The sequence below is a fragment of the Mesocricetus auratus genome, unplaced genomic scaffold (assembly GCF_017639785.1).
Source record: "Mesocricetus auratus isolate SY011 unplaced genomic scaffold, BCM_Maur_2.0 Super-Scaffold_100011, whole genome shotgun sequence".
NCBI classification, from domain to species: Eukaryota; Metazoa; Chordata; class Mammalia; order Rodentia; family Cricetidae; genus Mesocricetus; species Mesocricetus auratus.
The window spans coordinates 79,184,108-79,201,271 of record NW_024429195.1 but is presented as its reverse complement, the minus strand read 5'-3'; the positions used below and the strand labels follow the sequence as shown (position 1 = coordinate 79,201,271).

Below are 17,164 nucleotides of genomic sequence, written 5' to 3'. Positions count from 1 at the left end.
GTGCGGGCTGGGGGTAGAGTCCTTGTCTAGCATGCACCCTGTGTTACATGAGCCTCAGCATTAAGAAGGAATTGAAACGTGTCAGCTGGACACAACCCGTGTACTTCTCATAGCCTGGGGAAAAGCAGGCCTAACCACTTAACAGCATGCCATACTGCCCTCGGTGATAGAGGGACAGGTGGCCAAACACTCTGTCCCGAATTGGCAAATGATTAACAAATAAGTAGAGAAGAATGCTATAGAGGAAAACTGAATGGGGGTGTGGAAAAGGAAACGGCAGTCAGGAGCGGGGGTGAACCTTCTCAACTGCGTGGTGGGGATTTTCTTAATGGGATGTGAAGGCGGCCAGGGTGCCAGTAGCGTGAGTGAAGAAAGAGCTATCAGGAGTTAGAACAGCTAGTGCAGAGACCTGCATCGGGGCCGGAGGCCAGAGTGAGTGGAAGAGAGAGAGCGAGAGAAAGAAGGCGAATTGGGAGGGAGGAGATCATGGCAGCCACATCGAACCCAGAATCTTTAACCCACAGTGCGATGGGGAAATCGTTGGAGTGACTGTCTGACTTGAACTCCACACAAGTCAGTTTGTGTGTGTAGCGAGAGTGCAAGCATTGTCACAATCCAGGCAAGAGTGAGCGTGGCTCAGAGCAGAAGTGGGTGGGCTCTGCCTGTTGGGAGGTCAGCCCGCCTTGGTTTCTGGGTGAATACCTTTTGTGATAGTTGGTTGTAGAATTGGCTTGTGGTGCCCGGTTACAGATTTTGCCTGTTTGTAGAAGATGGTATTTTGCTATATTTACTGTACTGCTCTGAGTGACCCAAAGCTTGGGGAATCCTTAGCCTGTTAACTAGGATAGCACATCGCTGTCAGCTTTGTCTGCGTTTCACAAACATGCTTCCTGTTTCTTTCAAAACTGTGGTGTGGGGTTCATTGTGGAGCCATGTGGCAGACCTCTCAAGTGTTCTTTGGGTTGGCTCTGGCTGTGTAATCCACCCTTCGGTCAGAATGGGTTAGGTCATAATCTCCCCCATTGAGTATTCGGTCTCTGTCTCATAAGCATGAAGGTGGCGTGAGAATGTCATGAAGACTTTGATGAGATTGCATGCATGTTATATCACATATCAGACCTGTTAGAATTATCCAGTTTACCAGCATATCGCCCTCTATATTTGTGGAGACAGGGTTACCTGATAAATCAATGCATTTGGAAGACACGGTCACTTCTAATGCCCATGCTGCTGCTTTTAGGGGTGGACTCGTTATTGCTGGTGGTCGTGGTATTTTGAGACAGGATGCTATGTATATCCCAGACTGGCCTGGCATTCACTCTGCACAGACTAGGCTTGAATCATGGCTGTCCTCTTGCATCAACCTCGTGAGCGTTGAGATTGTAAGAGTGAACTACCATTCCTGTCTTTTTTAAGATTGTTTCAAGACTTCCTTTTCTGCAGCCTTCCCAGGGCCTTGTGCACCCTAAGCACCCTAAGCAGGTACTGCCCCACTCAGCCCCCGCCCCCAGCCCCAGCCCCAACTCCAGCCCCCACCCTATTGGTATGGGCTTGAGACTCTTGCCTGGGGTTGCTGTCCAACTTCCCAGACTGTAATTTGTAGGGCCTGCCTCATTTGTCCCTCTGGAGGAAGTTCCGACTCGGAGCCCTATGTTGTCCTCTTTTTAAATTGTTTCTGCCTCCAGGACTGTCGGAATCAGCAAATGCAACCCCAGCCCAGCAGCAGTTAGGCTGTAAGAGCCGCAGCCTGAGGGAATTCCTTCCAGCACTGACTCTTTTGACAGCTACAAAGGGAACTTATCTCAATCTCTGTCCCTCTAAACAACTCGAGATTCAAGGTTGAGGTGGCAATCTGAGTTCAGAGAGGCTGAATAGCAAGCAGCTCTCCTAGATGCTCTCCCCCAGAAGCCCTGCTTGTCTCCTTATAAACCCTGGCCACCTGGCTCCTCCCTACCACTTCCTGTCAGCTAGTTGCTGACCCAACCTCCTGATTGCAGGTGAATTTTATCTGATCAAACACATCTTTGCATCATTAAACAAATGCTCCAGAGCATAAACAAAAGTAACATAGCTTAAAAATAATACTGCACAACACCCACAGCCTGAGAGTTTCCTGTTGTCTTCCATTCTGGATGTCTGCTTGTCCTTGGATATGTCACTTGTCCCCTTTGCGTCATACTTCCCTTGCAGTGTGTGCCCTACACCCCCAACTCCGAGAAAGTTGCCTCTTCAGGGAGTCGTGGCTGTAAGGCAGCCGCTTGCTTTCATCCCTCCCTCCCCTCGTCTGGCTTCTCTTATTTGTAGTGGTGACATTCCGAGAGGTTGTAACATAGTCAGACAATGTGGAGTTTTTGGTTTTCATCCAGGTTTGCTGTTACGTCTGTGAGTTTCCTGTGTCCCATTATCTTTTCCTTCATCCCAGCTTAGGTTTGTTCTCACTAAGCACTCCATGCTTCTGCTGCCTGATAAATCTCTTGGCAGTGCAGAGTTTAATGTTCAGTTATACACTGCTTTACAGCATGCTTTCTTTGTTGAATCTCTGCTTTTGTCTGAAGTCATGCATTATGCTATTTTAATAACTCCTGTGCTCTGTATAGTGTTATGCCAGAGAGTTCGATAAGTATTTGTTAAACGTGTTTGTTTCTTGCATTGTTTCTTGTAGTTGAAGAGGCCCATACTGGACTATTTAAGGGAAGCAGCAAGCAGACAGTTTGGAGAGCCTACCTGGTATGTCATTTTAAATCTAATTGTGCTTTTCCATTAGACTAGAATAAAAGGATGAGCAATAAAGGTGTTTTCCTTAGGTCTTGCTGTGTAGTCCCATCTGGCCTTGAACTTGCGGTCTTTCTGCCTGCCCCTCGGGAATGCTGGGATTGCAGTTCTGTGCCGTCACGCTTTACTCCCTAAGAGCCTTTTGTCTGACAGTAGCTTCCTGGTACTAGTGAGTGTCCTGCTGTGGCGGTGTTTAGTGTGAAACCCAGAGAGCACAGTGGAAGGACACCAGCTTTCCCGCTTCAAGTTTTCACCAGCTTCGAGACATGGAAAACGAGCTGAGTCTTTTCCTTTTATTTCAGACAACAGACAAAGAAGTCCCTGGCTTAGTGCTGATGCAGGACTTGGTTTTCCTGAGTGGATTCCCACCGACATTCAAGGAGACGAGTCAGCTGAAGACAAAGCTGCCGGAGACTCTTTCTTCTAAAATAAAACTGGTAAGAACAGAAAAGGGGCCACGGGCGTGGCTCATCTCATTCCATGTATGGCCCTTCTCTCCTGACCCAGTTTGCATTCTGTCCAAAGTATAGCCAAGAGTTGCAGGCAAAGGTGGACTCTGCCTTGTCACAGTCCACTGTCAGAAAGGTAAATCTGCGCAGAAGACCCTCATTCCTTACTCTTTTTCGAGACTAGCTCTTAGTCTATGGCCAGATTGGTTTTGAAATTGTAGCAGTCCTCCTGCCTCAGCCTCTGAAGTGCTAGTATGACAGATTTGCACCTCCAAACCCAGCTCTGAAACTGCTACTTTTGTAATGTAGTTTTCTAGTTGACCGTCCTTACGCCATGCTGTTGTCAAATATCCCAGATGGAAAAGTCGGGTGTGTCTCTCTGTCTCTCTGTCTCTGTTTCTCTCTCCCCTCTCCCTCTCTGTGTCTCTCTCTCCCCTCTCCCTCTCTGTGTCTCTCTGTCTCTCTCTCTCTCTCTGTGTCTCTCCCGCTCTCCCTCCCTCTCTCTCCCTCCCTCTCTCTCTCTCTCTCTCTCTCTCTCTCTCTCTCTCTCTCTCTCTCTCTCTCTCTCTCTCTCTCTCTCTCTCTCTCTCTCTCTCTCTCTCTCTCTCTCTCTCTCCCTCTGTCTCTCTCTCTGTCTCTCTCTCCCCCTCTCCCTCTGTCTCTCTCTGGGCAGCTAGAGTAGAGTCCTTGCCTCCAGGACTGCAGGGATCTGTTTCTTGAATTTGTGAAATTCTGCCCTAGGTTTGGCTTGCTTGACTCCCACTTCCTCTTATTTTGCCAGTTAATAGTTTGTGGGGGTGGAGAAGGTGGGGGTCCTGGGAAGGGAGTAAGCGAGTTGTTACTGTGTTCCTGTTTAGTCACCCCGTCCCCAGGTTCCTTTTTCCTCTTTCACCCGGCCGTACGGTCTTCGTGCTTTGCGGTATATTTATGAGACGATGACTCGGGTGACCTGAAGTCGCTCTGAAGTAGACCCCACGTTGCCTCCTTCCCCTGAGGTGCTTTCAGTACTGATCTGAGCAGTTAAAACCATAGATTAGCTTTTGTTTCAGCCACAGTTTATTCTTGACTTTTTAGTCGCTAGTCCCAGAATTACAGTCACGTGCACGCTTGTGCCTTCCACTATGGGCTCATCTCCCTTATATGGGAAGAGTGACTTTTCTGATTCTATTTCTGTAAGTCCACATTAATCAAAATGAAAAAAAATGCAATTCATTCTGCTTCTCCAGCTTCTGCTTTTGTGCGACTATTTCCCATCCTGCTCTGCTGCAGCTGCTCGTCAGCTGACTGCATTTGATGTGCCTACTGGTGATAGGCGGCTATTGACAAAGATGACGACCCCAGACATGGCAGGCCTCTCTCTGCAGACTGCTCTTGGGTGGCCTGGTGTGCGGTGACTGGAGGTGGAGGGAAAGGGTGGTGGTGACCTGAGTGGCCAGAGACTGACAACCAGGAAGAGAAGATGTGGCAGCGTTTCAGTTCAGTTCTTCAGAGCTGTGTGTATTGAGGGGCATAATGTGTGTTCCTGTGTGTGTGTGTGTGTGTGTGTGTGTGTGTGTGAGAGAGGGGGGGGGAGACAGACACAGAGACACAGAGAGAGAGAGACAGAGAGTGTGTGTGTACAGGTTTGGTTTGCATGTGTGAATGTGTGTGTTCATGACTGTGTGTATGAGTGTGTATTGATTGCACAGGTGTGTGTGAGTGTGTGTATGTGTAATGGTGGGTACATGTGTATCTGTGTACGGGGTGTACATATGTGTGTTGAGTGTGTATGTGAGTGGGTGTGGATATATACGCATGGGTGTGGAGGGGGAGGGTGTGTGTGTGTGTGCACACAGGTGTGTGTGTGTACAGATGTGGCTGTCTATGTAGAGGTGTGTGCATATATGTTTGTGTACAGGGGTGTACATATATGTGAATATGCGTATGTGCATGTGTGTGAATGTGTACGTGTGCACGAGTGTGTGTGTGTGTGTGTGTGTGTGTGTGTGTGTGTGTGTGTGTGTGTGTGTGTGTGCACATGGAGGCCAGAGGTTGGTCAGGTGTCCTCCTTGCTTACTCTCCCTGATTTTTTTTTTTTTTTTTTTTGGTTTTTCGAGACAGGGTTTCTTTGTGGCTTTGGAGGCTGTCCTGGAACTCGCTTGGTAGTCCATGCTGGTCTCGAACTTACAGAGATCCGCCTGCCTCTGAGTGCTGGGATTAAAGGCGTGCGCCACCAACGCCCGGCTTCTCGCTGATTTTTTTGAGCGAGAGTTTCATTGAGTCTTTAGCCTCACCAGTTGGCCAGGCTGCCTGACCAATGAACTCCAGGGAACTCCCCCTACTAAGTGCTAGAATTACAGGCAAGGCCACTCTGGAACATGAGTTCTGGGGATCTGACCTCAGATCTTTGTGCTGTGTTGGTGCCATTCCCAGCCCCCAGGGCTTCAGCTATTCCCTTAGGCCCTGCTCTCTGCTTCTATATGGATCTTCTGAGAACGCAGTTTCCTTTCTCAGCTCCAGTCCATCGATTATTTTTATCAGATACCTCCTGTATTCCAGGGAGTATGATAGGAGGAACCAAAGTAATCAAAGTAATCAAAGCATGTACTTGGGACATGAACATTTCCAAATAGTAGTATAACATGTCCAAGAATGCCTAGGCTTTACAGGCATCGGGAGCTAAGACAGGCTTTGCGGCTTGCTGGGCCCTACAGGGAGTCGCTGTTCCTGGGCAGGGCAGGGAGTGCAGCCGGAACAGCCTGAACAGAGGGCTGGAGGCTTGGGAATATTGGGAGTAGACAGTGGGGAGTTCGAGAGCCAGATTGCCACCATCTGGGTAGGGACGAAAGCTGGAGAGATAGGTAAGGGGATAGCTGGACCTTATCCTGGAGGCAGGGAAGACTGTGACCGGAAGAAGACAATCTGGTCTATATCTAAGGCATAGAGTAGGGACAGTGTGGTAGATGTTAGATAGAAAGAAAACTGAGACGAGAAATCTAGTTCAGTGCTGTTTAGGAGCCTCTGGCTATGGGATGCCAGTGATGGGAAGAGTTCCAGAAGCATCCTAGAGACACTCAGCAAGCTGTGGGGGGAGGAAGGCAGAAGGGGTGGGTGTGTGCAGTGCAGCGGAAGGGATGGTGCCAGTCACACTGAACTTGGTGGAGTCCAGTTTGAGTGATGCAGTCCAGGCATGGGCAGCACACGAGAGGGAGGACACTGACTTTCGGGACCTGAGCAGCTCGACCTTGTCATGCTCCTGCGCTCCTCCGGGAGGTCCTCGCTGAGCCCGTGGTCCTGGAGTCAGACAGCAGGTGTCCCCGGCTCCGGGCATCTCAGGATATCGTTCTCTTCACCTCTGTACCCCACACGGAGGCTTGAGCACTGCCCTGGAAGGGCACTCACTGTACGCAGGCCTTGGGAAGAGCAGAAAGCTTGCCAGTGCTGTGAAGACACCTTTGTGTGCTTTGTTTGTCTAAAGGGAGGAGGAGGGACTAGAAAGTGCCATATTTGTAAGAATGGATTTAAATTCCCACAAGCGTTTCTGTCCGTGCTTGTCCTGTACAGCAAACAACCCTGTCTCAGGTTTTCTGTTTTGAGAAACCTTGAGGTAAGTTATCTTATAATCTGATCAAGTACTTAGGAATTTATCAGTAAAATTTCTAGATGTGACACATACAGAATCTCTCTGGATGAATTACTCATTGTCTATCTACAGTTCACTCTAAACCTTTATGTTTTTAGGTGCTTTCATTCATAGTAGGGCTTTTCCATTGAGTTTGGGTTTTGATTCTGTTCTGTTCTATAACATGTGAGGAACAGGTGGAAAATCGTCCCAGAGTTCACAAGGAAATGCCTGCAGTGAGTGTAATTCAGTGATGGCAGCTGCTGAGTGGGTGTGCAGTCAAGTATTTAAATTGTGTTTTGAAGCAGAGGAGTTACAAAGTATTTGGAGAGTGCATGAGTAATTGGGTAGACTGATACAAAGTTGTTCTGTTAGGATTTGGATAGAAGGGTACCCAAAGGTTCCTGTGTTTGAACTCGAAAGTTCCTGCTGGTGATGCAGTTTTGAGTGCTTGTGGAACTTTTAGGAGATGGATGGGTCCTAGCTAGATGGAATGGGTCACTGGCAACAGGCCTTGGGTTAGGCCAGCCCTGCCTCCTGCTGTGATATGACCAGGTAGTCTCTCCTCTGCCATCATTCTTTCCTACATGATGGATAGGTCGCTTCCTTCAAATGGCCAGCCAAAGTAAATCCTCCCTCCTGTAACTTACAGTGACAAAAAACATACCCAATGCACGCATGGAAATAGAAGGGTCTGTGTTGTTCTGTAACACCAGGGAGTTTGCAGACTGTCGTACTAATTTCAAGCAAGGCTAGATGACTTCATTGCTTAGCTAGGAAGGGTGGGAGAGGCTAGGGAGTGACAGTTTAGTGACTGCATTCTGTCCCCTCAGGGTTCTATTCAGGGCCTGTTTAAAGTCACCAAAACTTATGCTGCCAGTTAGACATTTCTAATCTGAAAATGCAAACTCTAAAATGCTCCAAAATCCAAAAGTTTCTGAGCCTCACAGGATACCACAAGTGTAAAATTAACTATATATCCTTGTGAAACTTTGTTTTATGTACAAAATTACTTAAAATGTGCTATCTTCAGGCTATGTATATAAGGTATATATGAAACATGAATTTCATGTTTAGAATTGTGTTTCATCCCACAAAGAATTCATCACATGTATATGTAAATATTTGGAGCTTTTTTTTTTTTTTTTTTTTTTAAGATATAGTCTCACTATGTAGCCCTAGCTAACCTAGAACTCACTATCTAGACCAGGCTAAGCCACAAACTTAAGATTCACCTGCCTCTGCTTCTTGAGTGCTAGGACTAAATGTGTGTGCAACCATGCCAGGCCTGAAGCAAAATAGGAACAGTGACACAATGGAGCACTTCCTTCATCCCAGGACTCAGGAGGCTGAGGCAGGCAGAGGGCTGTGAGTTCAAGGCCAGCCTGGTCTCCATAGCAAGTTCCAGGCCAAGCCAACGCTACACAGTAAGACTCTGTCTCAAAAAAAAAAAAAAAACAAATGAATAAACAATAAAAAACAACTCTTAACAGCAAAACCCTTCTGCTCCCAAGCATTTAGATAAAGGATACTTGGCCATACAATATTATTACTAACACACCTTTAATGGCTTCTGTGAAAATATCTTACTCACTTGGCTTTTAATGCATGAGCTTCCTTTTTGCTTTTTCTAAAATAGTCAGCAGATAAAGCAACAATTATAGAACTAACTTTAGTTCTGGAACAACCACCAGGACATTTTAAACCTAGCAGCCCTGACTTACCAAATCCCTAAAAGATGTTGGTTTGTTTCCGGTTAGCTGTTTTTTTCCCAGACTCTTTTTAATACCATAAAAATCAAATCAACCCTAACTTAAAACCAACTTCTGTCCTCTTAGTTTTTGAGTCCTTTAAACTGTTGTTGGGGGTGGGTGTTTTACAGGAGAGCCCTGCTGTTCTTTGGGGTTAGCCATTCTCCTAGAGCAGGTTTGTCTGCCCATGTTCTGACGGTCTTACCTCAGGACATGTGCTCGTACGAGACTTAGCAGTACCCGGGCCTCTGTTCTCTGAATCAGAGCCTCCTTAACCTTCCCACCACAATCCCTGTGACTTGTGAAAGTTTTATGTGACTCTAGGTATATAGGTATAGGATATAGATATACATTTACTGATAATAAATTATAAGGAAATTTTTGTTACTTACATTTAGTGTGGTGTGTGTGTGTAAATGCCACAGTGTACATGTGTGGAAGTCACAGGACAACTTTCAGGAGTCAGTTCTGTTCACCATGTGGTCCTGAGAGTCAAACTTGTGATATCATGGGTGCTTGGAGCAGGTGCCATTATCACTTGAGACATCCTACCAGCCAAGGGAATTTATTTTCAAATAATTCTTTGGTATACATGTAAATTTACCATTTATCAAAGATGAAAGCAAACCTCATATTATTGAGGTGGTTGTAAATAATTATATTCTGGCCATAGTTGATACTTGAGAATAAGTTGATTTTTTTTTCTTTGTCATCAGTGCTAAGAATTCTATTTTCTGGTAGAAACACATTTAGAGGTGTTTCAGTAATTTTTGAAGCTTCAAATATAGCTCAGTGGGTTGGATGCCAGCAAAGTGTACCAGAATGGCCTGGAGTCCCAGCTCTGCAGAACTGGTGGCAAAAAGAGCAGGGGTTCTAGCTAAGAACTCCATCCTTCAGCAGAAGCCACAGCTCCTGAACCTTACCAGAAATCAACCTCCAGCAATAAATGACATTTGCTAACCCCCCCCCACCCCAAATTCCTTTTCCACAAGACACCAAATACAAGTAATAGAGTTGCAGGGTTGGGTTGCCACCTAGTGGACAACAGAGGATACTTCATGCTCCTTATAGAGGCAGAAAAACCTGACCTTTAAAGTTCCTTGCATTCTATCTCTTTCAAGTATTGTGTGGTTATCGTGAGAGAGCCTATTTCTGATTTTGATGATGTAGTTAGAAGCTAGTCCTGGGCAACTGCTAGTATGGCCTGGTGAGATGGCTTAGTGGCAAAGGTGTCTGCTGCCACATCTTCTCACTAACTTCAGTCCTATTGTCCCACGAGTTAGAGGGACAGGACAGACCCCTGCCAGTTGTCCTCTGACATCACCTGCACTGTGGTGTACATGCCCCTCTCTCTCTCTCCCTCCCTCCCCTCCCTCCCCTCCCTCTCTCTTTCCCTCTCTCCCTCCCTCTTCCCCCTCCCTCCCTCCCTCCCTCAAAAGGCATATATAAAATAAAAATTTGAAAATTGCCTAACTTAATAATTTTCTTGGTGCGCTTCTTCCAAATAAAGGGCCGTACAAATTATGAAATAAAATTAGACATTTTAAATAATGCTGCGAATCTTTGGCTCCTTTATTAGAATCCCCAAGCTGTCTTAAGAACTTCTGAAACATCTTTTCTTGTAAATCCATGGTGCTGGGTTGGAAGCCAGAACCTCACGATGAGGGTCAAGCACTCTACCAAGACTATACACACCCTCACCCCAGTTTCTTCTCTTGTCAGTGACACAGCAACAGCCCATTGTACTTACTGGTTAACGGTGAGAAAAAGAAAGATGGGGTTTTGTTTGCCTCAAATGGAAGCCCACACCCTCTCACTGTGGTGGCTTGGGACTCTGTGGAGCTGCGCAGTGACCATCACCCGGACCTGGTGACAGCCTGGCTCCTGCTTTGCTCCGCAGCCAGGCTGGGTGGTTTTCTTGCCTCACCACTGGCTGATGATCCCTGGGCTACTTCCTGGAGTGAGCAGAGCTGAGCAGAGAATGTCACTTCCGTTCTGACTACTTGGAGCTCAGCTCAGCAGGCATCTCTGTCCAAGCCTCCACTTGAGGTACAGGTGTCTGCTGAGCCAGCCGTCATTATCCCTGCGTCTCACAGGCCAGCATAGCAGTGCAAGCCTAAATGAATGACACAGACTTAGAGCAGTGCAGATCAGAATTTACACTTTAACCCTGGCATAATAATTGCCCAGGGCAGGGTCTGGTACACAGTATGTGCCCAGTCACTGGTGGAAATTGTAGTGAAAATGCTATAATTAGCAAGCTAAAATATAACATAGACGTGCAATCTACCTCAGAAGGCTGGGTAAGAGAATCGCAAATTAAAGGCCTGTCCGGGTACCTCAGTGAGATCCTGTCTGAAAAAGCAGGGCCGGACGTGTAACAGTGGCAGAGCACTTCCCTAGCACACGTGCGGCTCTGGGGTCATTCCTCAGTGCCAACATGAAGACAACATGCACGTGTAAACATGCTAAGACAGTTGGGCTTTGTTGGTTTTTTAACATGGGGTATTTGTAGCATCTTCCTTAGTCACAGAGTCTGCGCACTTAGCTTTCCCTGATAGATAGTACCTAGGCAAAAGGAAAAACAATGCTAGCATAAACACATCACTAATGGCACATACTCACTGTGAGTTAGAAATTAAGTATCGCATTTGGATATGCTGGTACATGCCAGGGATGCATTAGCCTCAGATCTTTAACTGGAATTTAAACTTATCCTAACGTGTCTTTTTTTTTTTTTTTTTTTTTTTGGTTTTTCGAGACAGGGTTTCTCTGTGGCTTTGGAGGCTGTCCTGGAAGTCACTTTGTAGACCAGGCTGGCCTCGAACTCACAGAGATCTGCCTGCCTCTGCCTCCCAAGTGCTGGGATTAAAGGTGTGCACCACCAACGCCCGACCCTAACGTGTCTTAAAAATCTGTAAACTTTAAAAATGTCTATAAGGCTTAAATAATCTCCAAGGTAAGAACAATTTTTATACAAGAGATTAGGATGCAGACATTTTCTCATTAAGTTTAAAATTAAATTATAATACTAAATCACTATTTGTTTATTCTAGAACAATGGTTTTATTCTAGAACAATGGGGACCAGTGAATGGGAAGAAAGGATCAGAGAGTTGTAGGAATAGGTGGGGATGTACCTAGAGTGCTGTCTCCCTTCCACTGCACACGCAGGCAGGGTTGACAGCATGGGAGCTGAGTCCTGGAGCTCTTGAAGCATGCCAGGACAGGAACACAACAGAAGACGGTATGCACGTTGTTGGTCAAGAGTTAATAGCACGCACTGGTGAGAAGGGGCAAGACAGACATAAGTTCCACCACTCTCTTCTGGCTTGGGGAGACCTCTAGAAACTCAGGAAGCTGTTTAGAAAAGGAGTTGAGACAGTCTAATAGCAAATACAGTACCCAGATGACACTGTAAGCATCTGTGTTTGTTTCTGTCTTAAAGACTGAGGAAGAAAATGGCAGTCTTGTCAGAGTGGCCATCATGGCAGAAGGATTTACTCTCTCCAGTGGGGTGATTTCTGCCCTTCTCCTTAGCTTCTGGTTGAAAACCTCCTTTCCTAGGAAATCTTGACCCAGAGTCTAAAACAAACACAGATGGAGGTGCCGTGGGCGCTGAGAGGTCGGAGAAGCCAGTGTGTAAAACTTGCTGCTGTTCACGTTGCTTGCTCTTAGATCTATGGTTGCTCCAAAGCTTTGCCCTTAAAAGTTACATTCCTCTAGAGGCACCTCGAGACGAGGCCCAAGACACTCCAGGAGTAAGGCAGGAAGCTGCTAAGGTGCCGGTTACAGCACAAAGTCACCTGATCCAGCAGCGCTACACTGCAGGCTTCCCCTAGAATGGTCATCTTGGTCATAGTCTAGAACAAAGTCAGAAACCATTGGCTTTTTCTTTTTTCTTGAGACAGGATCTCTCCACATAGCCCTGGCTGTCCTGCAACTCGCTCTGTAGACCAGGCTGGCCTCGAACTCACAGAGATCTGCCTGTCTCTGCCTCTTGAGTGCTGGAATTAAAGACATGTGCCACCATACCAAATATGTATGTATGTATGTATGTATGTATATGTGTATTTAAATGAAGAGCTATAAACAAAACACTTAAGCTTACTCTAAATGTTGGGGGGATTTCATAAGAGTCTGATGTCTCAGGACTTCTTGAGGAGTGGCTACAGCTGTCAAACAACCAAGGTGCCCTGGTCACTCCATTCCCCTACTCCTTCCTGTTAACAGATGTTCTGATCACATTCATCTGACTGAAACTTTTGACCCGTAATACTGTCTTTACATTTCAAGACTAAAAGTTAAAAAGTTGGGCATGATAGCTCACACCTGTAATCTCAGCACTTGGAAAGTTGAGGCAGAAGGATTGCCATGAGTTTAATGTCATCCTAGATTCTGAAACTGCTTCAAAAAAAAAAAAGAAAATCTGTGTTTATTCCTCGAGGTCCAGTTCGTGCATGTGATCTGTGTTTATTCCCCGAGGTCCATTGCGCCCATGTGATCTGTGTTTATTCCCCGAGGTCCAGTACGCCCATGTGATCTGTGTTTATTCCCCGAGGTCCATTGCGCCCATGTGATCTGTGTTTATTCCCCGAGGTCCAGTACGCCCATGTGATCTGTGTTTATTCCCTGAGGTCCAGTTCGTGCATGTGATCTGTGTTTATTCCCCGAGGTCCAGTGCGCCCTTGTGATCTGTGTTTATTCCCCGAGGTCCAGTACGCCCATGTGATCTGTGTTTATTCCCCGAGGTCCAGTGCGCCCATGTGTATCTTTGTTATCTGTCAGTTGCAGTTGTATTCGGAGGCCAGTGTCGCTCTTCTTAAACTGAATAACCCCAAAGGTTTCCAAGAGCTAAACAAGCAAACCAAGAAGAACATGACCATCAATGGGAAAGAGCTGACCATCAGCCCTGCGTATCTGTTGTGGGACCTGAGTGCCATCAGCCAGGTAAGGGGTGTAGACCTCTACAGCTCAGGGAATGGGTATAGACCTGACCTCTACAGCTCAGGGAAGGGGTGTAGACCTCTACAGCTCAGGGAAGGGGTGTAGACCTCTACAGCTCAGGGAAGGGGTGTAGACCTCTACAGCTCAGGGAAGGGTGTAGACCTCTGCAGCTTAGGGAATGGGTGTAGACCTCTACAGCTCAGGGAATGGGTATAGACCTGACCTCTACAGCTCAGGGAAGGGTGTAGACCTGTACAACTCAGGTCAGAAATTCAGAGTGTTTGCCACTGCCAGAATAGCTCAGCTGGAAGAGCAATGGACTGAAGAATTAGAATGTTAAATATCAATACATCAATTTAGTAGGAGAACGAAGAGGGTTTACTGAGAAGTGACTGCATTAGGATTTTTCCAAACTTCCATTTTCTACCATTGTTTTGATACTTACTGAAAAGAACAAGCCTGGAGAAATGGCCCAGCTGTTAAGAGCACTTGCTGCTCTTCCAGAGGATCCAAGTTTGGTTTCAGCACCCACGTTGGATGGCTTATAACCTTCTATAACTCCTGCTTCAAGGGCTGTCACACCTTCTGACCTCCAAGGGCTCCCACGTATATATGCATTCACATTGCTTATAACCTTCTATAACTCCTGCTTCAAGGGCTGTCACACCTTCTGACCTCCAAGGGCTCCCACGTATATATGCATTCACATTGCTTATAACCTTCTATAACTCCTGCTTCAAGGGCTGTCACACCTTCTGACCTCCAAGGGCTCCCACGTATATATGCATTCACATTTACTCACTCATAAGTGTCTAATAAAATAAAACTTTGGTCAGGCTAGATGGCACATGCCTTTAATTCCAGCACTCCAAAGGCAGAGAGGCCAGGCTGGTCTAGATAGTGAGCTCCAGGCCTGCAAGACTAATTGGATCTAAGACCCTTTGTGTAAAGTATGATAAAGAGGATGGCATATTCTCTCTCTCTCTCTCTCTCTCTCTCTCTCTCTCTCTCTCTCTCTCTCTCTCTCTCTCTCTCTCTCTCTCTCTCTGTCTCTCTCTGTCTCTCTCTCTCACACACACACTTGAATTTTAAAGGCTAGCCAGAGCCCCTATCTTAGTTAGGGTTTCTTATGCTGTGATGAAATACCATGACCAAAGCAACTTGGGGAGGAGAGGGTTTATTCGGCTTAAACTTCCACAGCACCGTTTTCATTGAAGGAAGTCAGGGCTGAAACTCAAGCAGGGCAGGGACTGATACAGAGGCTGTAGAGGGATGCTGCTTACTGTCTTGCCTCCCGTGGCTTGCTCAGCCTGCTTTCTCACAGAGTCAGGACCACCAAGCCCAGGGACGGCACCGCTCACAATGGGCTGGGCCCTTCCTCACCTATCACTCACTAAGAAACCCTGACAGACTTGCCTGCAGCCTGAGGCATTGTCTCAGTTGAGGGTCCCTCCTCTCTGGTGACTCCAGCCTGTGTCAGGTTGACAGGGGCACATTTCCCCTTAGAACAGGGCAGACAGAGAGGAAAGACAAGGAGGAGCTGGGGTTTCATGCAGGTCCCTCCTTCATGTCTGTGTGTGCCCAACATCTCTCCCAGTCCAAGCAGGATGAAGACGTGTCTGCCAGCCGCTTTGAAGATAACGAAGAGCTGAGATACTCGTTGCGATCGATCGAAAGACATGCGCCATGGGTTCGGAATGTTTTCATTGTCACCAACGGGCAGATTCCTTCCTGGCTGAACCTTGACAACCCTCGAGTGACAATAGTAACTCACCAGGTGCGTGACTTGGCAAACAGCCCAAGGCTGCGGCTTCCCGGCTGTGGCTTCCTGGCTATGGCTTCCCTTCTGCGCCTTCAGTGCGGTGCATCACCCTCAGACTCCTTTGAATTACCACAGTCTCCTCCCTTCCCCACTCCTAAATGCCCAGCCGGGTCAGAACGGCTCCACTTACCTGATGCACGTGTGCTCTCTGTTAAAGGACATTTTCCGAAACCTGAGCCACTTGCCCACATTCAGTTCACCTGCTATTGAGAGCCACATCCATCGCATCGAGGGGCTGTCACAGAGGTTCATTTATCTGAATGATGACGTCATGTTTGGCAAGGACGTTTGGCCAGACGACTTCTACAGTCACTCCAAAGGTCAAAAGGTAAGGCCAAGACGGGCGGGCGCCTGGCTGGGAAATCTGTAGTAGATGAGGAAATGCGTTTCCTCATGAATCCCTGTATCCACTTCTGTACACGAGTATTAACAGTGTGCACTTGTGACCCCCTAGCTCAGGAGAGTCTGGGTTAAGAGTGAGAAAACCGCAGTGTGACACTGCTTTCCTGCAGCCTCCCGCGAACCTTTGTTTTCCACTGTAGCAAACCCACTTTGCAACAAAACTGCAACTAGAGTGAGTGACAGCAAAATGAGCAACGTACAGTTAGCTTAGAGAAGCGGGGGGGTGGACGGAGTTTCAGTAAGGTGGGCTGTCTGGCTCAGGCTGTGCTAGGGGGAAGGGCGGAACACTAAAGGTGTAAATCAGTTGGGATGGGGAAACCTCTCTGAATTGAACTGGATTTGTGTGTGTGTTTGCTGTGCCCCAGGAACTCATGTATGCTAGAAAAGCACTTACTCTACAATAGAGCCAAACAAACTACTTACTGTACCATAGAGCCGAACGCTAGCCACTGACAGTCTCTAGTTCCAGTTTAGATTTAGAAAATACATTCTGAATAAGTGCAGTGTGCAAAGGAGCTATGACTTTAAAGGGAGGGGCATGTTTATCATTAGTAGGTTTAATTTATAGAGTAACCATGCGCCACATAACTCACTTTGGGAGCTCAGAATGTTGTAGGAATTAATTTGCCTAAGCACAGCCTTAGTCTGGAGACAGCGGCTCCTGGCACTCCCCTTCTCCTTCCCTGAGCCTTAGGAGATTGTGCAGAACAGCTCAGGTGACTAGTGAGTGTCATGGCCCCTTCCTACCCTGCCATGCCTTCATACTCACATGTCAGGCTGACACATGCCTATTTTATTTAGAAGTAGATTATAAGAGCATGTTAGTAAAACTAACCCGTGAGCCAATCCTTGTTCTCTGAAGCAACTGGGAAAGAAGAGCCATGCTCAGCAGGTTTAACTCTACAGTGGGCATTGGCCAGCCAAAAGCAATGGGGAATATCAGTACCAGTCTTTGGGAAAGTTTGGAAGTTCAATTTTTATCTAAAGGTATTTTAATTAAAGAGCAAAAAGTGTCAGAAATCGCTGTATTTTCTCTTTGATTTTATCACAGGTTTATTTGACATGGCCTGTGCCCAATTGTGCCGAGGGCTGCCCGGGCTCCTGGATTAAAGATGGCTATTGTGACAAGGCCTGTAATAATTCAGCCTGTGACTGGGATGGTGGTGATTGCTCGGGTAAGGATGTTTGAATGTGACGTGTTCATTTTTGCATCCTTAATCCTAAGAATACGTGCTGCTGACTTCCTAAATCATCATAGCAGAGATCAGTGTTGCCGTGTGACTCACTTGATTCACAGCATCCATTGCTGAATGCATTTTTCTGATGTAGGCTCTACATTTGAAATATCTTTTGTTATTGCTTAAAGTTTCTAGAATACTCTTAATTGTGTTAACCCAAGGACCATTCCAACTGGTTCTGTA

General features: G+C 46.7%; 1 protein-coding gene across 1 annotated transcript in view; it reads left to right on the top strand.

Moving 5' to 3' along the window:
• The window catches only part of Gnptab (N-acetylglucosamine-1-phosphate transferase subunits alpha and beta), a 65,494-nt gene that overhangs the window by 28,518 nt on the left and 19,812 nt on the right, over positions 1 to 17,164 (top strand). Inside the window, exons 6-11 of the mRNA XM_040755121.1 lie at positions 2,663 to 2,727; positions 3,075 to 3,209; positions 13,361 to 13,522; positions 15,117 to 15,296; positions 15,499 to 15,669; positions 16,795 to 16,918. Coding sequence (XP_040611055.1) covers positions 2,663 to 2,727; positions 3,075 to 3,209; positions 13,361 to 13,522; positions 15,117 to 15,296; positions 15,499 to 15,669; positions 16,795 to 16,918 — 837 coding nt within the window. The remainder of the gene's footprint in view (positions 1 to 2,662; positions 2,728 to 3,074; positions 3,210 to 13,360; positions 13,523 to 15,116; positions 15,297 to 15,498; positions 15,670 to 16,794; positions 16,919 to 17,164) is intronic.